The sequence below is a fragment of the Mycteria americana genome, chromosome 13 (assembly GCF_035582795.1).
Source record: "Mycteria americana isolate JAX WOST 10 ecotype Jacksonville Zoo and Gardens chromosome 13, USCA_MyAme_1.0, whole genome shotgun sequence".
NCBI lineage: Eukaryota > Metazoa > Chordata > Aves > Ciconiiformes > Ciconiidae > Mycteria > Mycteria americana.
Window position 1 is genome coordinate 5,978,640 of NC_134377.1, and position 27,203 is coordinate 6,005,842.

The 27,203-nt window shown below is 42.9% G+C and overlaps 2 protein-coding genes across 2 annotated transcripts in view; one reads left to right on the forward strand and one right to left on the reverse strand.

The window, feature by feature from the left end:
* Positions 1–27,203, forward strand: part of PRKAB1 (protein kinase AMP-activated non-catalytic subunit beta 1) — a 423,514-nt gene that overhangs the window by 185,113 nt on the left and 211,198 nt on the right. The window lies entirely within an intron of this gene.
* GCN1 (GCN1 activator of EIF2AK4) overlaps positions 1–27,203 on the reverse strand; it is a 46,952-nt gene that overhangs the window by 1,003 nt on the left and 18,746 nt on the right. Inside the window, exons 26-57 of the mRNA XM_075516640.1 lie at positions 24,885–25,066; positions 24,523–24,603; positions 23,859–24,002; positions 22,996–23,123; positions 22,622–22,811; positions 22,144–22,214; positions 21,175–21,340; positions 19,999–20,193; positions 19,576–19,822; positions 18,803–18,924; positions 18,380–18,494; positions 17,728–17,907; positions 17,189–17,409; positions 16,379–16,447; positions 16,091–16,229; positions 15,787–15,983; positions 15,281–15,423; positions 14,385–14,502; positions 14,010–14,225; positions 13,512–13,676; positions 12,932–13,093; positions 10,075–10,167; positions 9,655–9,798; positions 8,409–8,678; positions 8,012–8,125; positions 7,257–7,487; positions 6,443–6,636; positions 5,661–5,775; positions 4,401–4,497; positions 3,339–3,487; positions 2,628–2,732; positions 321–539 (exon numbers count right to left, since the gene is read on the reverse strand). Coding sequence (XP_075372755.1) covers positions 321–539; positions 2,628–2,732; positions 3,339–3,487; positions 4,401–4,497; positions 5,661–5,775; positions 6,443–6,636; positions 7,257–7,487; positions 8,012–8,125; positions 8,409–8,678; positions 9,655–9,798; positions 10,075–10,167; positions 12,932–13,093; positions 13,512–13,676; positions 14,010–14,225; positions 14,385–14,502; positions 15,281–15,423; positions 15,787–15,983; positions 16,091–16,229; positions 16,379–16,447; positions 17,189–17,409; positions 17,728–17,907; positions 18,380–18,494; positions 18,803–18,924; positions 19,576–19,822; positions 19,999–20,193; positions 21,175–21,340; positions 22,144–22,214; positions 22,622–22,811; positions 22,996–23,123; positions 23,859–24,002; positions 24,523–24,603; positions 24,885–25,066 — 4,982 coding nt within the window. The remainder of the gene's footprint in view (positions 1–320; positions 540–2,627; positions 2,733–3,338; positions 3,488–4,400; positions 4,498–5,660; positions 5,776–6,442; positions 6,637–7,256; positions 7,488–8,011; positions 8,126–8,408; positions 8,679–9,654; positions 9,799–10,074; positions 10,168–12,931; positions 13,094–13,511; positions 13,677–14,009; positions 14,226–14,384; positions 14,503–15,280; positions 15,424–15,786; positions 15,984–16,090; positions 16,230–16,378; positions 16,448–17,188; positions 17,410–17,727; positions 17,908–18,379; positions 18,495–18,802; positions 18,925–19,575; positions 19,823–19,998; positions 20,194–21,174; positions 21,341–22,143; positions 22,215–22,621; positions 22,812–22,995; positions 23,124–23,858; positions 24,003–24,522; positions 24,604–24,884; positions 25,067–27,203) is intronic.

Sequence of the window (27,203 nt, forward strand, 5' to 3'; positions counted from 1 at the left end):
TAGTTAAGGTAACTACAGCACAGGAAGGGCTTATGGCATTTTGAAAGCCAGGCTACTATGTTAAACGTGGGAGGTATGTTAAATACCTCAAGTTTAGTAATACTGCACTGTAAGGTTGTACATTATCAGCATTGCTTATTTCTTCAAGGCTTAGCATGAGCATACCGATGAAGGCTTAAATGCAAATAGGAATGTCCCACTCCATCTATCTCCTAAGAGACTGCCAGCACATTCTGAGGCTCCAGGCACAACACTTAACCGTACGCAGAGTGATGTGACACGGCCTTCTACCAGTGATTACATTTTCTTCTTTCTCATACCTCAAGCACTTCTTCACCCGCTCTCATCTTCAGGAGATTGACAATAGCTTGGTCGCTGTAGGCTCTTACACTGGTGTTTTTGTCCTTTGTGTTGTCCAGAAGCGCTTTGAGAATTGGTTTAATTGTTTGAGGATCCAGTGAGGGAAGATGGTTTTTATTTGCCCACCAGATCATCTTTTCTGCAACTAACTTTATGTCACTGGATGAGTTCTGGAGACACTAAAGCAGACAAAGATGGACTTAAATTCAGATGTACCAAGGACAGGTATTTAAAGCAGTAGTTTATCTTTTTTTCTAATTTAAGTATAACAAGAAAAGCAAGCAGTTTTCAACTCACAGGTATGCAAGAGGCAAACTTGTTATCAACAAGTTTGACTAAACTGTGTAACAGTAAGAGAAGATAAAACCTTGAAAACAAGACACCTTTTCAAAAGAAAATTTCTAAAAATGTGGCTGACGAGAGGGTCACACACTTCTCTGTGAACTGTCTCAGGAAATGACAATGACCACTAAGTGCAGCAAAAGCTGATAGTGTCAGCGCCTCTGTAAAATACACTCAATCAGCAGCAACAGCCATGTCAGTCTCTGGTTGGAGTATAAGGTACATTTCAACAGTGGATTTCATTTTAAAATTTAAAAAAAAAAAAATTAGAGTTTTGTCTTTTTGATTTAATCTCACAGAATCACAGAATCACAGAATCATATAGGTTGGAAAAGACCTTTAAGATCATCGAGTCCAACCATAAACCTAACACTGCCAAAAACCACCACTACACCGTGTCTCTAAGTACCTCATCCAAACGTCCTTTAAATACCTCCAGGGATGGCGACTCAACCACTTCCCTGGGCAGTCTGTTCCAATGCTTGATAACCCTCTCGGTGAAGAAAAATTTCCTAATATCCAGTCTAAACCTCCCCTGGCGCAACTTGAGGCCATTTCCTCTTGTCCTATCACTTGTTACCTGGGAGAAGAGACCGACCCCCACCTCTCTACAACCTCCTTTCAGGTAGTTGTAGAGAGCGATGAGGTCTCCCCTCAGCCTCCTTTTCTCCAGGCTAAACAGTCCCAGCTCCCTCAGCCGCTCCTCATAAGACTTCTGCTCCAGACCCTTCACCAGCTTCGTTGCCCTTCTCTGTACGCGCTCCAGTACCTCAATATCCCTCTTGTAGTGGGGGGCCCAAAACTGAACACAGTATTCGAGGTGTGGCCTCACCAGTGCCGAGTACAGGGGCACAATCACTTCCCTAGTCCTGCTGGCCACGCTATTTTTGATACAGGCCAGGACAACACATTTAAAATGTGAAAGCTGACATCTGAATGTCAACTGCATTATTAATACTGTGATAAAGATATTGCAACAATTGTGATACTTATATTTTAATACAATACTGTGATACAAATTAATATATAAATGTAGGACTTCATACAAAAAGTCTGCTTTGAAGAATGATGGCCTGCATCATGTCAACTTGCATGTTTGGTAGTTTTTCAAGTAAATTGAAAAGAAATGTAAAACATGAAAATGTTAACACATTTTATTTAGAATAAAGACGACAGACAAAATAAAAAACACTCTATCTGGCCCTATCTTTTTTACAACATCAAAAACATCCTGAGGTTCAAAATTCAGATACTGTCTACCATGAGCGATATTTTTCTGGGGAGGAAATAAAACCCCAAAAATAAACCCCACACAAAAAAACCAGAACAACCAAGAAGGAAAGGAATTTTGAGGTAGAATATTTAAATAGATATGAATTGAAAAAAAAAATTGTTAACTTCAATACTCTCTTTTATCTCAGTCCTTCGGAGCTACTCCCTTCCACAGAAGTGAGAGTCAGAAAGTACCACAGCAAAACCAGGTAAGGTAAGAGTAGGGGTTTGATGCCTTTCTGACAAAGGCCCTTGGACCTTTAGCAACCTTAAACTGACAACCCCCCCACTCTTCTCTGCCAGCTGTTTGTTACTGGAAAGAAAAAAATTAATTCATAAGAATAAAAGCTGAAGTTTACTACAGGAAGATCAAAAGTCAAATTTCCATACTATAGCAGGGATAGCAGTGATGTATTTGCAACTGCAAAGCAGGCTGATAAAGTGATTCTGTCTGTACTTTGCCACAAAGAGACATACCTAGATTTTCAAGGATCAGGGGATTTAGAGCTTCCCAAGAGAAGGCAAACAAGCTTTCAGTTTTCATGCTGGGTTACCATACAGATATTTGACAGAGAAAGCCACCCATGAGTTAGCCAAACAAGGAGTCAGATCACAGGAGAACAATGCCAGGTAGTTATCATAAAAAGTCTTACCTTAATAAAGAGGTTGGAAAGTTTTGGAGGCAGGTTCCCTCCTCCTTCCATGTGGTATTTCATAAGAAAGCCCATCCCTCTGATGCCACTAACTGCAACGGGAATCTTCAACATAAGGAGAAAAATTGGTATTACTACAGCAGAGGTCAACAGCTTTTATAACTAGGCTCATGTCTCATGGGCTGGTGAGCTTCTGCGGAAGGCTAAACGCATCTTTCAAAAAACTGTAGCATGCAAAGCTGGAAAACATGGGGTTAATGTTATTGGGTAGTGCGATGAAAAAAATCATAATGCGACTATGAGCCACATGGAATAAAGTGGCAGGCCCCACAGAGCCCCCAGTTTCCTGACACCAAATTACTCATTCAGCCCTAGATTTAAAATCTTTCTCCTAAAACAAAATATTTGCACTTCTTGTAAACCTGGCCCAAGAATGGAACTTCTAACAGGGAAACAGAAGCGTAATTTACTCCCAATGAAAGCTGCTCTGCAGCTGAAGGTTATTTAATCTTCGTCTCCACAGAGATCAGAACTCAAAGAATCAGAACAGTCGTGTAATTTCACAGTAAAACTGTATCTAGTCAAGGGGGAATCTTCAGATGGCACTTGGGGATTTTTGTTCTGTTTGGTAACACAGAGAACCTGCACACCTTTTAAAACTACTCCCAACAAGCGCTTGCAACAGAACTCGCCCACTCAGGTAGCACTTACCCTGTCAGCAGTGGCATTGCTGAGGATCATCTCCTGAACGCTGTTGTAGTATTTGGGGGAACACAGCCTGCTAGGAGCAACATTTACAGCCACAGAGAGAGCCAGGCTTCGTCCGTGTCTCACCATCCAGTCAATGCCAGCGACATCTGCTGCAGATGGAAGAACAGAACAATAGCAAGGCTCCTGCTATCCATTCCTCTTCACCTAAGAAAGCTTTTGTCAGTTTGCCAATTCACTTCCATAAAATGAAATAATAAGCAGCATCTAAAGCAATACCTTGCTTCCTCCACTCCTCCCAAAAAGCCATACAAACAGTGCTAAAACCCACCACCTCTACCAGACAAGAACACCTCTGGGCAGATACGGAAACCAGACACAAACCAGTGACTCTGTATGGTTCAAGCCCACATCCCTTCGTGCATGAAGGAGCTTGGAATCAGAATGACACAAGCTTTGACTCTCTAATAAAATTGTAAAAGTCATGTGTAATTTGAAACCAGCTAACAGATTCCCTTTTTAATCCCACAGAAGAGAGTAATCCCGTAGCACTCCCAACCACCTTGAGTTCCTACAAATTTCATGCTTTTATCTAACTTAGAGGCAAATTAGTTAATTCTCCAAAAGTATCTGAAGCCATCGGATGTGGTCTGCAATTAGCATAAGCCAATCTAAGGTCACGGTGTCATCAAAAAAGGTGGAATGGCCCTCCTGTCCACCCTGCCTGAACATCCTGTCACCTCCCATCCTCTCTGTCAGCACTAGCAATCACTCAGCCATGCTGGTACTTCATCAATTCATCTGAAAACAAATCCAGAAAAAAAAGTATGGGTAACCCCAAATTACAACCACTACCCCGTGCTCAACTATGTACCAGGGTGCACGAATTAACAGCCGTGAGCAAAGAAAAGCACAAGAAAATCTAGAGTAGAGATTCAGGCTTAATTAAGATAAAGAGGAAGAACCTAAATAATCAGTCACAAAGTTTGCCTGAACCAATGGCTAAGAAGGTATCTTCCCGTGCTTTCAGAATCAGTTCCACTCACCAGAAACAGCTTCACCTACCCAGTAAGTGCTGGTGGAGAACAGTACTGAGCTCCTCTTCTGACAGAAACGCACACAGCTCTGCCAAGCAGCCAGCTGAGGCCATGCGGGTGGCATCCTAATGAGGAAAGGAAGAAAGGAGTAACACAGTTGAGCCCAATACACATCAGAGATAAGGAGCAAGAAGAGCAAGTGACAGAAGATGATATGAAATAAAAAGAGGAGGAGGAAATAAATATTAGTAGACCCCCTTTCACTCCTACTGCCTGTGGAGTTCTGTCACTTCCCAAGGTTTCTTGTACATAATGGAACTTAAAGCCAAATCCACAGTCAAAAAAGCCAGCAGAGACTGAAGAATTACAGACCTTATATAAATTCTGACTTGTTAAATGGAAAAGGCGTAAAGATGAAAGTGAATGTTTTAAAAGACATATTAAGAGTTAAGTTTAGGTTCACAGTCTAGAAAGTAAGCATTACTTCTAGCCATCTCTAGATGAGCTTATCTCTGTGATAAATTCATGTTACTTTTAAATTAAAACTTCCAGGCTTTTGTTGTTTTGGCTTGCTTATGTGACCATCCCATCACTACTCCTCTCACCCTGAAATTTACAATCCAGTGGGAATTTTTCAATTCTTCTATTCCTAGCATGCCAATAGGTGCACATCTATGTTGCACAGATTAAAGCATAAGGAAGAAATTACTAGATGATTAATTTTAATCTCACAGATGATACTGTTGCTATCTGCCATATACAGAAGACCCTATATTAAACTTGGAGAGCTTCTTGCTCGTTGGAGAAAAATCTGCCTTTATCTGAAAAACTTCTCACGCTGAATGATAAACCCCACCTGAGAGCCTACAAACACACATACGTGCATATGGTGAAGGTATTGCAAGTTTTCTCCAAGATAAAAAACAAATCCTGACTTCAGAGCTGCCTTGGTGAGGAGCTGCAGGTCAAACCCACGTAGACAGTTGCTAAGGAGACTTTAAACTCACAGATTCTCAGAGTTACCAGTGATTGGCTAGGGATCTCTAATTCTTGCACCAACGCTCAGCTAACACACTATAAGGCTCCAAGGAGATCGATTTTACAGACAGCATTCAGTTTAGTGAGTAATGCCCACCACATGCTTCTTTATATGAGTTTCTTTCCACTCCACCATTAGTTATTTCCCCCAGAAATTATTTTAGAAAATACTTGTTAGAAAGTTCAGATTTTAAATTTAAAAATAAGACTGTCTACAGCAGGGATCCTTTGCAGCTGGCTGAAGCAGTACCTCATCATGTCCCAGCATCCCTAGAAGCACCGTGCTGATATTCTTCCTAATTGCAGCATCAACTTTGGCACCAGCTCCTCGTGTTACAAACCGCAGAGCTTGCAGCATTGTGTCCCTAGAAGCGATCACAACTTACAGTCAGACAGCGCCTCTCCCCCCACCCTAGAGAAGACACTGAGCTTTGGATACCCGTAACCGTTTCTTACACAGCAATTACACTAACATGCCTTACAGTTTAGGAGACTGATACTCTCTCTGCACTGCTGAAAACTCCACGCTACAGAATATTTCCATGTTTGGGTGCTTGTGTGTGTCTGTTACAACGTAAATATTTTCTGACTATTCAAACATTAAAAAAATCCTCAGATCAGGAAGTTAATTTCTTAGGGATCTGTGCACTTAGGATACAAGAACAGCTGCATTACTTCAGGTCAGCCTGACAACTGATGCCGTCTTGTATCTGAAAGTGGGCTGCAGTGGGTTGCTGGGGGGTGTGCAGGAGAGAGAACTGGGCAGACGCCAAGCAATGCTTCCCCTGATGCACTGTCACAGCTCAGCTTCTGACCCAGGAAATCCCTATTGTCCGCATTCTTTGTTTTACAACCCTTGATTAACAGTCAACTGCTTTCATGAATAAGTAAATCCTACTCTCAGAATTAAGGGGAGAAAAAAAAAAAAAAAGAAATTCTACACAAATAGCTGTAACCATTTTGTTCATTCATCCTAGCCCTTTCCTTCATCCTTAATAAGCAGGAAGGTCTGAGATATCACCTACGGCTTACCTGATGGCAGAGTCATCACTGGAACGAATTCCGTTCAGTAGCTCCGTAAAGAGAGGATCCACTTTTACATGGATGACAATGAGTTTACCGAGAGCATCGGCAGCTTTAAGGCGAACAGCACGGTTTGAGTCTTGCAGAGCTTTGGTGAAGGTTGTTTGCAATTGGGGCAAAAACGGTTTCAGGGCAATCTCAACCTACACCAGAGATGAAAGAAGGGAAAGTGGCGCAGTCAAGTCTGAAACAGTGGCTAGAAATCAAAGCCTGAGAACAGCATCACCTCTTCTATGGCAGTTATCACAAATAGCCCTTGTTCAGAGCTGACACACCACTAAAATAGGAAAAACATGAAACAATACCACAAAACTTTTAACCTTTTCAGATCTAATCTTATTTTCTGCATACGGAAATACAAGGGTAACACTGCTGAAAAATTTTACGCTATCATGAACAGCATTTTATACACAGAGCACTAAATAAAAGCTCAGCTCAGTTCAAAGATATGTAAGATGATCATCTTTGCACTTAACAATCCATAAAAATGGTGGACACAGGAGAGATTAATTACATGGTAGTTTTTAATCACTTGAAAGTGGGATCAGCATTTAGCAGTATTTCCAAGAAGCCCAGTGATTCAAGCATTGGCAGCTTTTTTGGTAGGCCAGAAGCTGCTGGAAGAATACAATCCAGTTACAGTGCCATTCCGAAATAGCAAATCCACACCAGCAGACATGAACAGCGTGGTTTTACATGAACAGCAACAAGTATTTCTGAAGGAAAATGTTCACAAACCACAATCAGTTACTTTGAATCTTACCTTGGCTAAAAGAAGGCTTAATGTTTCAAGCAGAGCCACCTTGACATTCCAGCTGAACCGATCTCCCAAGATCCGAATAAGTGGCCCAGTAATGCTCACCACAGATGGTTTAAGAGCTTCAGCAGAAGTCAGCTTAATAACCAGCCCTAAGGCCTTTGCCGCCTCCTCCTTCTGCTCTGGATTACCAGTTAAAACACCTTCCCGCAGCACCAGGAGTATGGAAGTCACTCCCTGTCATGAAAATCGGATAAGAAAGCTTAGAAGTTAAGATGCAAAAAATACATATCTTATTTTTTCTCCTGTTATACACCAGATGCACAAACTTGGAGAGTTTCTCTCAATTTCCTGTTGACCTTCAGCTGCCTGCTTCCACATTTACAGAGCTACTTTTATTTGGTTTGATTTCATGCATCTACGCCTTACTAAGCCAGTTGCTATGAGAAAAGTGGTGGCGGCTCAGGGAATTTTTAAACCAGAGAAATTTGGCACAGAAGTCCAGCTTTATACTCCCCCACAAAAAGCAGCCAGCGACCACGACTTCCATGCATAACAGAACTGTCAAAGATCTTGTAACAAGAGGAGTCTTTTGTAGGGTAACTCAAGAGCAGCAGTAACCTACAAAAGTCTCTCCCACATACAGGTTTGGAATGTCCCAACAGTCACTGCTTCTAAGAGCTGTAAAGTCATATCAACCAGTTCCCCCCAAAGGTGGGTATTATGGCTGTGATGAATCCATGCTCATTCTGATCCTCTACCTTCTTAGGAATACAGAATCCTGGCACATGCTCGCCTTTGGCCTCGTTCCCTACAATCCGGATATCCTTGTGCAGGTCCTCAATGAGAGCAAGCTGGTTCCCAGCATCTAATTTCTGCAAGACAGAGAGGTAAGGCAAAGATGAGGCAGCACGGCAACCAGCTATTCTTTGTGAATTCTTCTCAGGTGTGTCAAGAGAAGACACCTGTTTCCTGCCTCCTTGCTCACAATGCTGAAGTCAAGCTCATCTTACAACTCTCAAATCTTTGCAGCATTTGCAAATGAAAATGTAGTTTACAATCAACCAAGAAGGTTCAATTTAGGCAGTACTTTACCAGCTATTCCCATTTTCTCCTTGCCAGGCATTACCACTGTAACCTTTTTACGCTGCCTCTCACCTTGGTGATAGAATTAAGCGCATCCCAGCTTTCATTCAGAACTACAGGGTTGGTGTCATTAAATAGACGTATCAAGCCCGAAACCAAGCTCTTGAGATGACCAGTATAGTCTGCTTTTGTCTTGGAGCAGTAGATATTCAGAATGACAGCTGCTGCCTGTCTCATTCCCAGCTCAGGGCTGCGGGTAGCTTCTAGTAAATCTTCAGTTATAATTCTTTGTCCAGCATCATCTTCCACAGACAGGATTACAGACTGGCAGTTTGCCATCTCCTAAAGAGTCCAAATTAACTTTACGTTAACTCTCAAACAGAACAAAGCCAGATTTAGCCCCAGGTTTCCCCATGTTATCCACAGCATTATGTCTTACAGAAATACTACAACATATCCCACTTGCTAACCGTTTCTCATTAAATAGCTGGTCACATCACCATTAAAGGCTCGATTCAGTCCTGGAGCAGAGACAGCTATATAACCAACTCTCAAAATGTAACAAGTGACCAAACTCTGCTGAACTGACTGCTGCACAGGTTGCTCTCCAGCTGCAGAAGGGCTAATTTACAAAAATTAGAGTAGTTCAGTCTCCCGATCTTACTCACCTCTTAGAGACTGTGAGTCTTGTCAGATAACATTTTTTTTATTTAGGTAGTTTAATGCTGTGCGTCGTAATACTAATTACATGCACGTCTGTGGGTACATAAGAGATCTCCAGGCAGACCTGGGGCTAGAAGCTGAGCTAATGGGCATCTACAGCAGACAGACAACAGGACTCTGTCACTCACCTTCCTAATTCACTAACTTATGTACATGTCTGTTCGCAATCACAACTCCAGGATGTTCTCTGGAGTCCAAATACCAGATGTTTCGAGAAGCAGTACAGAAGGAGTGCTGCATGCAAAACAGGAGATTTCCTCCCTTCAGCCCTTTAATCTCTGAGTCTTCTATACCAAGAATAAATACAAAGTTAACCAGACACTCTGGCAGTTCTCCAAGAATAAGTAAACTGAGAATTGTATCTTGTCGCAGGCCAGAGAGACTTTTATATGGATACAAATAGATTTGGAAAGCATACGTTTTTCAACTCACAATATGCCACCAGGCAAAAAGACTCATCCTGAAGGAGCTCATGGACTGAATTAAAACATGCAATCTGTGAATCTAGAGAACACAGATTCTGTGCTGGGAAGTAAACCCGAAGCTCTATCTTCAGGCAACCTGTCATAACAAAGAGCTGAGTCGTGCTACTTGCCAATTGCTCTTCACTGGTCCCCAGCTTCTCTTTCAGTGCAGACATCATAGCAGGCAGGATGACACTCAAGTGCCGTGTCAGAGCGTCCCCTGCCACTGACGAGAGGAAAGCTAGCACGCGGGTGTTCACAGGGGGAGCAGTCAGCTAAAAAAAACCAAACCAAAACAAACAAAAAAACCAAAAACAAACAAAAAAAGAGAAAAGCAGAAAGTTTTTTCAGAAGGAATCTCAATTCATCTACAACACGTAAAGTTTCCAAGTATAAATGCATCACAACCCAAATGACAATGTTTTGAGCATAAAATCAGAGGAAAAATTCAAAACTATGCTCTTCCTTATGGCATATCGGTCCAAAGAAAACTGGCAGCAAGCAGAGGAAAAAGCACAGTTCTGAAGTTTAAAATTTGTTTCCAGTTGTACCTTTGGCACCAAATAAGGCAGCACCACACGGCTCTTGACAGCCATAACTTGTTTCAGACCATCCACAGCAAAGTCAGATGTCTCTTCATTTTCCTACAGGGAAAGAGAAAGTTACAAACCTGAGAGGTGATTTGTGACACACCAAGCTAAACCCTACTTCAAGTGACAATTTACCATGTGATCATATAACCCCCACACAAGTTCTTCTGTCCCAAAATGCTCTCATATTATATAGCAAAAACCCAAACCAAGCTCTTCTGTCACATCAGAAAGATTTTCCGTATCAGGAATGGTGGCCAAACAACTTAAGCAGGTGACAATGGCCATTCCCGAGCAGAGCCAGATGTAGTAATTCTTAGGCCTATGCTTTAGCCACGAGACCTTCCCTACCGATGGCTAGGATGAATCCGTGGAAGAGACAAAATAGAGCGGCCATTCCCTAGAAGGTCTGCCACTACAATCCTGCTTCCCCTTTAAGCTACTGTGCTGGTTTGGGCTGGTATAGAGTTAATTTTCTTCACAGGGGCTACTATGGGGCTATGTTTTGGATTTGTGCTGGAAATTTGTGCTGCTTTCCTGGAGATGGCTGAACACCTGCCTGCCAAGGGGAAGGAGTGAAGGAATTCCTTGTTTTGCTTTGCTTGTGTGCGCAGCTTTTGCTTTCCCTATTCATCTGTCTTTATCTCAGCCCAAGAGTTTTCTCACTTTTACCCTTCTGATTCTCTCTCCCATCCCACCGGGGCGAGTGAGCGAGCAGCTGGGTGGTGCTTAGTTCCCGGCTGCAGTTAAACCACGACAGTCCTTTTTGGTGCCCAGCGTGGGGCTCAAAGGGTTCCAGATAACGACAGATTTGATTGGAATGTGCTAGATCAAATTTATAGCTGTTATTGCTCTTTAGCTATTAATCAGCAGGCTCCTGTGCTTGCCATGGGGCTTGCTTGCCTCACTGTATATTAGAGTCTAGTGCTCGTTAGTGGCTGCTTTTTGCTTTTGCTGCTTGCTGTGCTGCTGTACTACTGATCATCTTACTCTGCTGTGCCTGGGAACACGTCGATAACAGCAATGGCCATGCGCCTGGGCTGGCAGACGGCCAGGGCATCGCTGCTGCTTCTGTGCTGGGCAGGCTGGAACTCCAGTGTGAACTCGAGTCGAAGGGACTGTGACCTGTGGATGAGTCCACACGGGAGCAGGACACCCCGAAGCATCTGTGCCCACGGATAAGCCCATGCCAGAGCAGGTACATCTCAAAGCGTCCGTGGCCGTGGTTATGTCTGTGCCACAGCAGGTATACCTCGGAAGGGATTGTGGCCCAAGGATAAGTCCACGCTAGAGAAGGCACACCTTGAAGCATCAGTGGCTGTGCATGAAGTCATGCTGGAGCACCTCAAAGCATGTGGCCATGGATAAGCTCACGACAGAGCAGGTACGCCCCTGGAGGGACTGCAGCCATGGGTAAGGCCCTGTTGGAGCAGGTTTACTTCTGAAGGGACTGTGGCTGTGGGTAAGGCCACGCTGGAGCAGGTCTATCTCTGAAGGCATTGAGGCCTATGGAGAAGGCCACGCTGGAGCAGGTGCACCCCAAAGCGACTGTGGCTGTGGATAAGTCTATGCGGCAGCAGGTATACCCTGGAGAGACTGTGGCTCATAGATAAGGCTCCACTTGGAGCAGGCACACCCCTCGGGGCCCACAGTCTGTGGATAAGTCCAAGCCAGAGCAGGGGCAAGGGGAGGAGATCATTGCAATGTTAAACCCGATGGTCTGGTCCAAAGGGACCAGGGGTGGAGATTGTAATGGAAATACCTTTAAATTGTTGTAACCTCTGATTCGAGTTCCATGTTATAGGAATTACTATAGCAGGAACCACCTGAACCAATGGAGGAGAAGCCTTACAAGAAGCAGTGCAAGTGCAGCAGTGACCCGACCTGAGCTGGCTTTGGCGCTCAACAACTCCACGCAACACACCACCTCTGCTGTCCTGAGTGACCACCGTAACAGCTGGAGCCCAAAGTCATGGACTAAATGAACTCAGTGGACATTTTATGGACATTTCACAGGGGTGGTCCATAGACTAAGGGAATGATATCTGTGTATTATATCAAAGGATGGGAAGGGGGGGGAGGTTAATGGAGAGGTATTGGACAGTGTGGGACCTGAGCATGACGTAAATGGTATGGAATAAGGGGTGGAGAACGTCCTGGTTTTGGCTGGCATAGAGTTAATTTTTTCCATAATAGCTAGTATGGGGCTGTGTTTTGGATTTGTGCTGGAAACAGTGTTGATAACACAGGCGTGTTTTTGTTATTGCTGAGCAGTGCTTGCACAGAGTCAAGGCCTTTGCTGCTCCTCACCCCACCCCACCAGCGAGTGGGCTGGGGGTGCACAAGGAGTTGGGAGGGGACACGGCTGGGACAGCTGAGCCCAGCTGACCAAAGGGATATTCTACACCCTATGGCGTCATGCTCAGCATATACAGTTGGGGGAAGAAGAAGGAAGGGGGGGACGTTTGGAGTGATGGCATTTTGTCTTCCCACATCACCATTACGCATGATGGAGCCCTGCTTTCCTGGAGATGGCTGAACACCTGCCTGCCCATGGGAAGGAGTGAAGGAATTCCTTGTTTTGCTTTGCTTGCGCGTGCAGCTTTTGCTTTCCCTATTAAACTGTCTTTATGTCAACCCACGAGTTTTCTCACTTTTACCCTTCTGATTCTCTCCCCCATCTCACCAGGGGGGGAGTGAGCGAGCGGCTGGGTGGTGCTTAGCTCCTGGCTGGGGTTAAACCTCAACAGCTAACTATTCAAAACCTGTCCCACAACGTCATTAATCAAGTTGTTGACTGATGTTGAGCAACACTTACCAGCTGCTTCAGCAAAAATGGCAGGATATCTTCAAGAGCTTGATGTCCAATTGTTGAGTGCAACTGTTCAAATGTTTTAGCTGCAGCCTCTCGGACTTCTTCCAGAGGATCACACAGCGCTTTTCTCACTGTAGGAACTAGGGACTCAGAGAAAAGCAGTACCTAAAGATGTAGAGATGAAATTACAGAATACCTAAAGCACAACAGACACATGCATCTCAGTAAAGTAGCTAAGAACGCAGAATTTGCACAGCTGAAACTAAATCGCTGTTTGCTTGAAATATGTTGGAAGAAAACCAGGATTAATCAACACAAATATCTGCAGTGCTCTAAGGCTACCTAGTGGATGATTTCTATTATTATATCTCATAAAAGTCAGAACTGTGCAATGTTTTAAATTTACTGGCAGATACAAATGCATACATTTGCCTGAACAGCAACTCATGTTAGTTGTAAGCCCTGAATTCAGTCCATAAAACAAGTCCAGCACTAGCTGTATTATTCTGTCTCAACTGCAATACCTGCATCGTAACATAAATATTTAGTAAACCGGAGATTTCACCTTCCACATATAACTTACCGCATCCCTGCTGGTAGATTTCATTATCTCACTCAACCCAATGCAGACTCCTTGCCTCTCATCACTCTTGTCTGACCTCAGTCCATCTTCCAGAATAGGAATGATTTCAGGAAGGATCTTCTCTCCTAACTTTCGGACAAGGTCTCCTAATGTCCGTGCTGCAACCTGTCCCCAAAAGTTTATTCATTAACTATTTTCCTGTTTTATAAAACCTGAGATGAACTGTGAGCAGATGTTAACTTCTGACCATAAACTACCATTCACAGTATAGACAGAGCAGTAGGAATGGAAACACTACTATAAGTAACCACAGAAAATCAGTTTTACTGTCATCACAGTTGCCTGCAGCAAAGGGAGAACTCAGACATAGTCATGCTCAGAACAGTTAAATTAATGACAGCTTTGGAGTGATTTATAGAAAAGAATTATCCTGTATTCTTCAGGCATTAGTTTATATGGTCACCTGCAGTAACAGGAAGGCATTACTCAATTTCTCACCGTTCGCTTATCTGCACAAGTACTGGCCAAGAATTTCAGCAGAAGCCCAAAGAGGGTTGGCAAAATTTCACGCAGCGTGCGAGGAGTGTTTGAGACTACAATCTTCCAGACGTGTAAGGAGGCTTGACGCACTACCAGCTGGGTGTCAGAGCGGCCCATGTACAGCCCTGCCAGCACCCTGTTCCTCCTCTCTACACCGAGAGCATTAATAATAGCCTGAAAAGAAAGAGAAACAAAATTGTATTATCCACTCCTGAAACTTATAAAAAGAAGAAAACATGTGATTATTCAATACGTCTTTCTAGCAGGCTTTCCATGCTGATTTGAAAAAATAATAATTAAAAAAAAAGGCACAACAGACAAGAACAGCTTTACCTTGTTTGACTGGGCTGTTCCAAAGTTGTCATCCTCTGAGGCAGTTTCCGTGGTCATTTTTCCGGTGACTCCTGAGATATGGAACAGAAGATCTCCAAGGAGCTGAACTGAGCTAAACCTGGCAAGAGGAGCAAGTCAAGTGTTATAAACAGGGTATTCAGGCGGTACCTGTCCAAAGATGACAGTACATCAAATACAGACATGAGCAAAATGCAAGGCAAAGAGCTAAGTCAGCACTGAAATGCTGCATGGGCTGATATGGAAGATGAGTCTGCCTACATGACTGAGAAGAAGCATGCTAAAGAGAAAGGGAAGGAATGAATTCCAAGCTGGAAGGGGCTGAGAGAACTCCCGTATCAAAGCAATGAATCAGGGAATAGCCTGGAGTCTAGAAAGGAACAAGACATTGCCAGTATCTGTCTCAACCCAAAAGACATTCACCTGGGATAAGTGCACTCATCAGCACTCAGCTGACACAAGCCTTTTAGTACAACTAATTTTTGAGCAATTGCTATTAGCTGTGAGCGCTCCACTGCACATTTCCATACACAGGAGAACAATAACTTACTCAGCATTTCGAAAAATGAAAAACAATGTACGAGGGCTAAATATTGCCACATCAACTGCCTTAGAAGTGCTTTTCAGAGTCACTACCAGAATTAGTAATCTAGTAGGAATGCTTTGCAGGTACCAGGAAACCTGATCCACAGCTGGCAGGACTTCTCAGACCTGGTGCTATAAAGCATCATATCCAAATCAACAAGCAAAAAGAGACACTTGCTTTTGCTTCCCAGGAGGTCTCTGCATTTGCTTGAGGAGCAACATAAGAGTCTGAATCACACCAGTTTTTCAACCATGAAAGAGAAATGTCTGTGAATAAGATGGTTATCCCTTACCTTATCCTCCACAAGTCATCAAACAGGCCATCCTCAAGCTGTGGCAGGAGAAGCGCAATGGCAGTCTCAGCATACATACTTATGATTCTTTGGCCGGCGCGCAGGGCGGTGTCCCGCACAAACTCATTCTCGTCTGCCAGTGCCTGAACAGAGACAGAAAAGTGTCTGTGAAAACTGGGGGTTTTTTCAACACAATATACAAGACCAACTGGAAGAAAACAAAACAATGTTTTCTCTCTCAGCCATGAGAAGTGAATTAACTGTAGAGTTGTGAATGCACAAAGGTGATTTCAAGAAATTACTAGTGACTACAAACAAAAGACAGTAAGCAAGTAATTTGGAAGAAGAAATAATTTATAATTTAAATTATTTTATATTTTATATACTCCAGCAATGCTGGACAAGTCTCTGCATGTCTCACAATTACTGGAAATGAGGCTTAAACTACTCTGGAGGCTTCTTTTTATTCTCTAATAAATAAAACTCTTCAGGCCTCTGCTACATACCTTAAGGATACAAGGAATGATGGGACCAACATAGGGAGTGAACTTGTCTCCAAAGGTAATTGGCAGGTAGTTGAACATCATGATATAACCGTCTCGTACATGTGGAGCAATATCCACTTTAGTGGCAGTAGCTACAATCTCTGGCATAAGTTTCTCCAGCTTTTCTACCCCCAAACCAGCCATAACTTCAGCCAAACCTGGGAAAAAAAGCATGGAACAGAGCTGATGAACACAAGAAAGAACAAGCTAATCTGATTTAATAGGAGAAAGTCTGAACTCAGTATTCAGACACAGCTGTCCCCACCTTGAGCAGCACCAGATCGATCCACTGAGCTCTGCTCATACGTCAGCGTCTCCATCAGCCATGGCAACAAATCCTCAAAGCATGATTCTCCCATACCCTTCACCATGGCTCCCAGTGCCTTTGCAGACACTGTACGCACCTAACGGACAAGAGGAACAGAGATTCACAAAATATCCAGTCAAAGTTACTAGGACAGAGGTGTCAGACCAACTACAGATCTACAGAAGATTAAGACAAAGTCTAACCTCATGCACTGAAAGACAAACTGGATTTGTACAAAAGACTTACTTCAGGTACAGGATCCAACAGAGATGCCTTCAGTCCAGGAGTCACACTGGGTAGGTAAGGAGCCAGATCCTGAAACAAAGAGCCCAAAGAGTAAGAACTAGATTCAAAATGAGAAAGAAACATAAGTCACCTTCATGTAAAGGGCATTCAGCCCTTTATTATTAGCAGTCATCCTTAACATCCTTAACATCCTGAGAGTTTAATCAGTTGCTTCCACAATCCTGCAAATAAGCACAATGAATTGTTCTGCAAGTCCAAGAAACAATACTAGTTCTGTGCAGATCACTCAAAACCTTTTTGATGCTCACTCACAACCCAGCACTTTGTATCTAAGGAAAATCCAACACTCTTAACATTTACACAAGGCTTAAAGGTAGAGTTTATCAGCACAAAAATTAAACACAGATCTTTAGCCTACAGTGAGGTTCTATAAATACTTTCCAAACAAACCCTGGATCCATTTGTAAGCAGCTGATCTGTGTTTCACTGGTACTGGTCTTGCTTGTTTGTTTGTTAAGGCATTTCTTATATGGTAAAAATTACAAGACCTTTTTGCAGGGATAAATCTGGTAATAACTAGATGACCAAAGTACAAAGCTGACAGTCTTAAGCACGTGAGAATTTTCACTGTCTTTATAGCCATCATCTGTTCATTTACATACATTTTAATTAAAGAAGCTGCACAGATTTTAACATTGTCTACCTTAACAGCAAAATTCCAAAACCAAATAAATTCCCTCTAGTGCTTGCTCTGTTATCTCCTACACAGTAAATACAGCACGCAGTTAGAGAGCTTTTGCAGAACTGTACCTTCTGATCAGTCAGGGAGTACATGTTCCCAATGATCTGGGCAGCCATTTTCCTGGTGTCTGTGGAACGATCTTGAAAAGCTCTCTGAACAATTGGCATGATGAGTGCTAAGGATGGCGCATCAATGAAATGAACAAATTTGGTATCCAGTAGAGTCTGCAGACACTTCTGGGTCTTCCTGGAGGGGTCAGTGAGAGCATCCAACAGAACTGGAGCGATTGCTGAACATTTTTAAAAAGGAGAGAAAAGACTTTATTTGTACACAACACAAAAACGCGTGTCAGGGTGAGCTGGTGTTCTCTCATGGGATGTTTTAGATCCTTCTAAAGCAACTAGCAGCACAGGGACAGAGGAAACCCTATTAACATTAGCTGACAAAACGGAAGCAGACAGCTGCTGTTAAGCTTTCAGGTTATACTTTTCTAGGAGTAGTTTTATTTCTATAGAAGTTTGGATTTAATCCTAAATGTTGTGAACATAAACCTTGCTATTATAAACCACGGTCATGTCAGGACATTAGAGATGCAGACAGTTCTTACCCAGGATCTCTGGATTCCTGATGACGGACCCAATCTGCCTGAGAGCTTGCTGACCTGCATTCTGCACCTTCACATGAGAATCGGTGAGCACTTCCGTAAGTTTTGGCACAATATTGGGTAAGCAGGAAGAGAGCTGTTTGGGAGCACAGTATGCCATAGCCCCCAGCAGTTCTACTGATCCTGTGCATGAAGTACACAAAAAGAAAGAAAAAAAAAAGACAAAACACAAAACAATACACAGCATTAAGAAGAGATATGAGAAGATGATCAAATTTACCTCAAACTCAAATCTACCAGTCAGAGAAGACACAGAATGGCTGAAAAACATTAAGCCACTCTATGCCACTTAAAGACACTAAAAATGGTTGTGGGGGTTTTTTTTTGTACCAGGGAAAAGGAGGAGGGGAGGAAACTTCCAGCTTCTGGAGTACTTCTAGAGAGAAAGGGGGTAAAAAGTGTCCCTTGAATCTGCTGTGGGAAAAAAAAGTTGCTCAAATGGTCAGGGAACTCATTTGTATCTCAACAGCTGTTACGTTCCACAGTCCCTTATCAGACAATAAACTATCACGGCCATCTGTAGGGATGAAGAGGAATGACAGCAAAGGGGACTGTGGGTTACTCTCAATCATGTCAGTCAGATATTGGTCCTTACCAGCTTTGGTTCTCCAAGATTCCTCTTCTAGTGCTGCAAGAAGTGATGGCAAAACCAGCTTCACTCCATGAGTACTCAAGTTGCTCATCACGGCTTTGGCACAGTCATCTGCAGCCTCCAAGGAGAAGAGACCATTTACAAGCTGTGTCACAACGCATGTTTTCTCCTTCCTCAGAGACTCAATGGGAACAAAGCCTTCACATAAAATAGTGTCTAAGTACAATGATGCAGCTAGCCCAGCAGCTCCCAATTAATCGCCAATGAAATAAGATGCTTTCAGTTATTAAGACAATCAAATTGTATTAGTGGTATCTCAAGGGACAGATCCACCTTCTCAATTTGCCTAGTTACAAACAGTATTCATATCCATTCCACTTCAGTTTTCTTTTAACACTCTGTTCTCAGAAATTTAAAGCACCTTACCTCTCGCACGTACTGGTTCCCATCTCCAAAACAAAGCAGCAAGTGAGGTAGCACATGAACCACATAGGGCTCAAAGAGCTTTCCAAGCATGCTGCAGAGCATCTCGAAGGCAAACAGAGCCCCTAAAGAAACAAAAAGGAAGGACAGTCAGAGGAAAATACAACTTCATTTAAAGGGGATGGAAAGAGAAGATATGATTTGCCAAATTTCTGTATAATTTCTCCAAAAGCACTCAAATCTCACAGCTGAAAGTCTCTTGCCTTCTTGCACTTGTGGCTAGTGCCGTAGTGGGGATTTCTGGTCTCAGAAAGGACAAGAAGCCCAGTAGCATTAAAAACATGTAACAGTCCTCTGAGTCCTAGCTTAGGTAAGCAGAAATAAGGACAGGAAACATCCAGCAGCAAAAGGAACAAGTAGGCTGTGCGAGCCCCTCTGGACCAGCTGGAGCAGAATATATACAGCTCTCTTCCTGCTCAGGAAGCAGGAGCCCACCTAGCAACACCTGCCTTTGAAAACAGGAGGGAGGGACACAAGCATGTTGTCTAGGACCAGAAACCCTTCCTCCACCACAATGCAAATAGAGCAATTTTAGGACACTATACACAATCAATGGCCTCATGACAGACACTCCCTGTTTCTTTCTCTGCAAACTTTAGTAAAATAAATGCAGATAAAGCAAGCACAGGGTTCAGGTGTCAGTTGATCTGACCACAATGGTAGTAGATACAAGAGAAATATGAAGTATTTGGGAGGGAAAAGCTTTTGTCCCTTACCCTCACGCCGACGGAAGTTCTTCTTGTCCTGAATAGCGTCAGTCAGCGTGGTCATCATCTCCTGCTGCTTGAGAGAGAGGATGCCAAGGCCTTTCACCAGGCCTGCCAGCCCGTAAGCGGCACCTTTGCGCTCAGCATACTTATCAGACTCCAAAAGCAGCTGCATTAGCTTCTGTATCATTCCTCCTGCATCCTCCTTAATTGCAGGCACCAAAGGTGGTAAACAACTTGCCACTGACTCCTGAACCTGTAAAACAATCCACCAGCTATGAGATCACCAACATAAATTCCCCATAGACTGCACCCACAATGACAGCTTTCTGTCACCAGAGCCATTTTTCATCTCCCGGACATCCCGAAAAGTATCTTAGTGTTAACCTGCCTCTGCGTGGAACATGAGAATTCCTCCAGGAAGGCACCTACCTGCTGAGATGGTGTGGACAAGGCTGCTATCAGTTTGCCAACAATTGGTTTCACTTTAGGGTCACTCTTGTCCAGATGTTTTGCCAGTGAACCCATCAGAATGACCACGCTCTGCCTGACAGCATCATAACTGGCATCATTAGGAGCATTTTTCAGGAATTCTTCAAACACTGGCAAGAGAGAGTTAACATTGTCCTGAAAAACAAAACCACAGAACTTGCCACTAGAGTCCACTCAGAATGAGATTTGCTATGCTCAGTGGACTTGTTTGTTCTTCTCTGAGCCAACAAACTGAACAATCACACTGTATTTACAGTTCATTTAATGTGTCACATCACATAAAACCTTGTGCCATCCCAACAGGCAACAAATATTTCCTGCTAGAGAGAAGTTAGCTCTTAAAAATTAGATCCCCCAAACCAGCCAGCATGATGTTCTGCCAGAAGCAATGCAAGCTACTAGGCAGGACTGCTAGCCTAAACATCAGTGCCTGCTCTTTTGCTTGCTCCATTTGCAAAAGGAGAACAGAAAGATAAAACCAACTTCACATGGCTTTTCTAAGAAACAGAAGGAAAGAATGAATAATATGAAAATACTCCAATTGTCTTGGGCTTAACAGGAATGCAGAGGGCTGTCCAGAAGAGGTGATTGGCACATATGAGGAAATCAGAGGCTGAGCAGTTTACACCCTGCACACCTCCCCGATCTAGCACTGCTGGAAAAGGGCTAGCAGCGTGAAGAAGGATGGTCCTCAATTCTCGGAATGACTTCAGTTGTTTTCAGTTTAATTAAGCCAATGATCAGCAAGCAAGCTTTCATGTTTTGCTTTGCATTAGGCCTGAAAAGGAATTCTCACCTTCCCAGGATTAAAAGATCTGTGGTCTGATTTTACTTTTATTACTCTAGTTTTATATCATTTTAACTCCAGTTGTTTCAGGGCTATTTCTTTTTTATAGCAATGACAGGGAAGAACTACACTTAGTCAACACTAGTCACTAACAGAACGACTCCAAACACACAAAAATTCCTACTACATGAAAGTTTTCAGCTGTTACAAGTAACAGCAACCTCTAAGAAATAAAAAAAAAAATTTAAAAAATCTATGGGCTCCAACACAGCATCTACATTTTCATTCCATCTTTTTCCACTGCTAGAGAGAGAAACATTCAGACTTACTTTGCCATGAGTGTTGAGTGTTGAAAGAGCTGCATCCAACATGCACTTCCTGACTTCAGGACTGCGATCATTCAGGGCATCCGGTACAAAAAACTGAAAGAGGGGCTTCACCTGAGAACTGTCCAGATGCTGTGAGAGCTTGTTGAGGGCCAAAGCTATGCCACACCTGTAAAGATGGTGAGCTTGTGAGCTTACTGACTTTTCACAGAATTTGCCTGAGGTGACAATCACATTTGCTATCAGTAGTACAATACAGAAATTGAGAGAGAGAACCATTACAAAACCAAAGAGCTTCAGTGTCCAACCTACGTGCATTTCATTACATAATCCCATGCTGCAGGTTCCCAAAAGGACAACAATCCTTTAGCCATATGACAACTTTTATCCCAATCAAGCATTACAGATAGTTGGGCCAACAAAGACGGACATCAGGATCACTGCATCTGCTGCTGAAATACAGCAGCTTTACAACAAGTTACATCAGCACTAAAGAGCAGATTAGCTTAAGACAGGCAGCGAACAAGATGATCTCCAATTAAACCTGTATAGGGCATACAGGTAGACAAAAAGTAATTATCCAAACTGGAATTTGTCCAGTTCGTTAAGGCTCACACTGCTGCTCTTGAAACAATCAACTGCCCATACAGAGGTGGGAATACAGTAAGATAAGACAAAAATCAGACAGTTTGAGAGGGAAAGACTCTGTTCTTATCAGAAGGACGTAGAGAAGATAGCATCCAATATTTTGATGGAACTGAGAGCATTTCAGTTTGGCCTGCCCAGCCTGCTTGAGGGGCACAAACATTCATACCAGAGGGACGCATGAAACCAGCAAGTCAATACAACTACATATATTTTGTCCCTTTAACATTCCCTTATTTCTCCACTGCCTGAACTTCTAAATAAAAATCTAGAACATCTCATTTGGATGCACAGGAAGTGATGAGATCAATCTGAAGATGACTGTACCTTGCTTCCCACTGGTCAGGCGGTGATTCAGATATCACTCGTCCCAAAGCATCCAAAACTGGGGGTGGCCTCTGGAAGGAGAAAAATTTCATCAGAATGCCTTTTCCAAAGACACACACGCAGAGAATACTGTCAGCCATATCAGCAGTGCCATTTTATGAGACTGCACAGAGGTATGATGCCACTAGCAGAATAGCATGGTAAAAAAACAAGCAGAGAGCTAGCTTAGGCCCAAAAAGAGTTAGACTGACCCACAGTCTTCCTGTATCACCTAAGGCATATCCTCCACCTGTACAATGATGCCCTTACTGGCTGGTAACTTGAGGCTCAAGATATTAAAGTCTGTGATAAGCTCAAACACAGCAACAGTAGGCTTCATGCACATCCTCAAGACAGACAAAAGGAAAAGTGATTAATAAAAAATATAAAATAAAGCACAAGCTTGTGCCTGTCAACCCCTTAGGATAAGAGTACTTACATAGAGCTTCTCCTGGTAAATCTCTGTAAGTTTATTCATGACCTCTGCTGCTTGGTTTCGATACTGAGCTACAGCTCTGGAAAGAGCTTCAGCACCTGCTTGTCGCACTGCCTCTTCATGGTAGATGACATCTTTGATCAGCAGAGAACAGAGGTCAGGCTGCAGCTCCAGACCCATGGACTCCCACAGCCTGCAGCACACACAAAGAGGTGACTGATCACCCTTCAGCAAGAGAAGCCACTACTATATCCAATATCAGGGTGACCTAAAGCTGCCCTCCACCTGTGGGAGGCAAAGCCCCTGCCAGTGGAGCTCCATGAGGTGAGCAGAAGAGAGGTCCCCTTACAATCCAATCAGCCAGGAAGAGCTCTTACCTCTCTGCCAACTTCTGAATCTCATCTTCCACATCAAACTTTACTACCCAAAGGCGACGCAACAGATTCAGCCCATTCTTTTCATCGCTGTCTGGGGTTGGTAGAACCATTTGTAGCTCCATCAGTCCCTGAATTAGTTTACAGAAGAATCAGTGCAAAGATCTGATTTTAGAAACAGACGCTTTAAAACACTTAAAACCTTTGCCAAGTCAAGCTCTCAGTGGTTGGAAGTGTCAAAATTCATGTTTGCTTGTGCAGTACACTGCCCATGCAGATCAAGGGCTTCCTGTTGCTAATAGGTGAGATGGTGAAACTCAAGAATAGCGCTCCATAGGCAGGTTGCAGAGAGGCAACTAGGCACTAGGTTGTGCTCTGGTGACTACAGTCTTCTCTGCTTCTAAGTACAGAGAAGCCAGCTCAGGTGAACTAAGCTGAAATTTGTTTCATGGCAAATAAAACCAAGCGTCCTTGGTTTTTTTTCTTTCATTTTTATGTTCTGAGAAGAAAGCTTGAAGCTTTCCGAAAACACTGGGCCCAATACAGACATAGGAATTTTTTGACAGCTTCTCTCTTTATGACTAAGCTCTATGCAATTGTAAACAAAAGGTGTTAAGTTGTCATAACTACACCTGTTTTAACAAAACAAAGGTCTGGATAGACTCAGAGTACTCCTTTTTGCAAGATAAATCTAGCACAAAGAGCATTACTTAGAGCATTATTGTTCAGTAGCTAGTGCCTCCTCCTGCACACACACTACCCAAAGACTAGTATCACAGCTGAAGCCTCTCTTCCTCAGTGTTGGAGAAGATTCACCTCCCAAAAAATTAAGGAATTCAGTGTGACCCTGAATGCTTCCCACCTACCCTGAGAGCTGCATCTCGAACATTCATGCATGGAGATTGCAGGGCCTGAAGTAACACATCGATCTCCTCCTGTTCTGCATAGGCACAGCCGTCCTCCCCGCTGCTGCTTGTGCACAGGGCGGTCAGTGCATTGGAAGCCAAAACCTAAAATGCCGTGAGGAAGTATTAGAGATTCCACTGCTGCCTTCTGCTTCTGTGCATTTGGTCAAAGCAAGCACAGGGTGGGGACTGAGTGCTATCTCAAGGGAAGAAATTCTCAAAGAACAGTGACAAAGGTCCGTGATGAAAAGGAGAACTGATGAGTTCAGTCCAACCCTTTGCCTTTTTGTTATTTTTGACCTTTCTGCCATCTCATCCCTTAGAACAAAGCTTACTGCTGGTTACTCAGGGGAGCAACTACTAAAATTCTTTGCCAGAGCAAGGTCTCAGAAAAGGAATAAAATGTTACTTGTGGAAAACTGAAGAATATGTTTGGTGCAATAAAACCTACAGGAAAAAGATAAAGGCATTTTATCCCAAGAAGAATACTGTAAGTGTAGGAGAAAATTGGTAATGTATCAACGACCAGCCTCAGAGACTTAAACCAGTGAGTGTATTTCCCTCAGTGAGATGGTGATGAAACTTTAGCAGAATCCTGATTGTGATTATGAAGCCGAGGACTCACCTGTAACCGTGGAGAACCCGTCCCTATCACCCGGGTCAGCAGAACCAGCATGTCCCTCCGGGGCAGCAACTCTGGGCCATTCTGAAAGGTTGCAGGGAGAAAAGGTGGAGGGAGGAGAAAAAGCCTTATGTCTTGTGACTCCAAAGTACCTTGCCTGTGTATGACACTCCTTATAAAAATCACAATCAAAACCTAGGGCTGGACAGGTAACCAAAACCTGTGACAGAAAACAATCTTACATTGTTAACTTTAACTTTTAGAATTAATCTGCTTTGTCCAGTTTACACATTAGCTGTTTTATCCCATGCCTCATCTGAACAACTGTTGAAGGAGGTCAGCTGATCCCCACAGCTCTCACTTACCTCATCCACCAGCAAAGCCTGACCATTTGCTGATGATCTCAGCTGAGCATGGACCGTAAGGATCTGCAGAATCTTCACCAGAAACTCCTCCTTGTCTTCACTGTCATGAGGTGTCTCAGTCATAACAGTCTTTAGGAGTGGAAAGACTAAGGAAAACGCTGGAGCTGATAATGGGGCAGCACCTGCGAAAAGGAAAAACAATCCTGAGCATAGCTGATGTGAGCATAGCTGATCTTGTTATATTCCCAAATGTTATAACTCTAAGCATGTCTTTGTTTTATAACGTCGACTGGTGTAAAATGCACACCTTGGTAGTGCATAATGGATATGGCCAGCTTCAGCCTTACGTACAAACATGCTAAGTGACCCTAAGTACTTCTATGCCCCTAGAAACACCCGGTCTAAAGGACGTTGTCTCATGTGTATCTGGACTTACTCCACATAGATAAAGTTTAGCCTGTTCAAAGCAGTGCACACAGCCAGCCCCCTGTTTAGCCTCTACCACTTTGCCACTTCACTTAACGGCAGCAACAGTATGGCTCCAACAGTGACATATGGCATTTCAGTGTTAGGTTAACAGTCGGACTTGACGATCTTAAGGCTCTTTTCCAACCTAAATGATTCTGTGATTCTACCTAATGTTGTTGCTTGCTACACCAATGAGCTGGCTTTAATTAAAGTCACATTAGGATTCCAAATTACTTCCAATGCTTCAACAGTGCAAAAGTACCGTTGTACTGCTGTAAATGAAATGGAAACAATTCAATGGATTAAAGTAAACAGACAGGCAAAACTGAGGTTTTGTCTACCCTGGAAATACTTGCGGGCAGCAGGGGACAGGACACAAAATCAAATCCATCACACAACCAAAGTTGAAATAAAACCTATTGTTTAAAGTGCATTAAGTTTGTGTGTACACTCTGAGAATTAAAGTGAATTAAACAAACAAAAAAATTATGGTGAATTTTACTTCTGAGCCAGAGGATCCACACAGGGATCTCATACAATTTAACTAATTCACTTTTAAAGTTCATTTATCCCTAAGTAGGGGCCCATTTGCCAGCTACATTCCCTTTAAACACTTCCTACCAACCTAGCTAACCTGTCACTCCAGTCTTCAGCTGGATTCTTGAGAATGAGGTTCCTCTAATTCTGGTGCAAGTCTCCACTCCCCTCCCCCCTTGAAAAAATTAAAGCTTTTGGATTCCCGTTGCTAAAGATTTTGCTCCTTCCTTTGCATAGGGGCTTGGCTATGAGACATAACAAATGCTTCTTCCAGTCCTCCAGTTAGTCCAGTTAAAATTCAAGTATTAGACATCTAGGGAAAACATTTGCTTTCTACATCCTATCTGCGCTGTCAGAGAATGCCAGATTTTAAATTTCTAAGATGCAGATGAAGAGCGCTGCAGATACGATACTGCAGTATTAGTCAGCTTATGTAGGGCACGTATACTGCAAAAGTAGTTCAAGGGAGAAATATTAAATACCAAATACACTGTGAGCTCCTATTGAACATGAATAGCTTAGGTAAAACTCCCTCCATTTCTGGTGTTTGCTCAGTAACTGTTTGCTTTTATGTTTTTTTTTTTTTCTTTTTTTTTTTAATGACTGGCCAGATATTTTTAGGCTTAAGCAACTGTCCCTCTATATGCAGCAGGAGGAAGAAAGCTTTATCTGAGAAGATAAATGTTCTATTAAACAGTAGCTGGTATTGACCAATGTATCTTGGCATTTCAGCAAAGAACGATAAATTTTGTCATCCACATTATAATGAGGTACAGTCTCTCTTAGGTCTCATGGTAACCTAAGAAACTAAACTCTACTAAATAATATTGCAAGACTACACTCCAAAGAACTTTGAAAATGAGGAAGAATCATTTGGGAATATAACATGACTTGTCCAACAAAGCATTACAGAACCTACTTCCTTCCTCTTGCGGTAGAAGTGGGAAAAAAAAAAATCAGATATTCATTTAATTATGCACTGTAAGAAATCTTGAAGGAGGAGGGTTGAAAATACTTCCACTACTTTCTGGAAATAAGCCTGAAAATAGATTCAAATGTTAATGAACTTACTATGGAAATAAACTACATAGTGGAGACACTGAATTATCACTGAGATGTTCAGCACTGAAGTGGCGCTCAACATGGTCAATTGCTACTACTCAGCTGTGATGATTACCTGTGCCGCAGTCACACGACTGTGGATCTGACTGGCAACAGAACAGTAAGAGGAGAACTGAACTACTGGGGTAAGGGACCAAACGGAACCCTACATTTCCTTTAGAAAAATATAAACCATCTACTACAGCAGTTCTT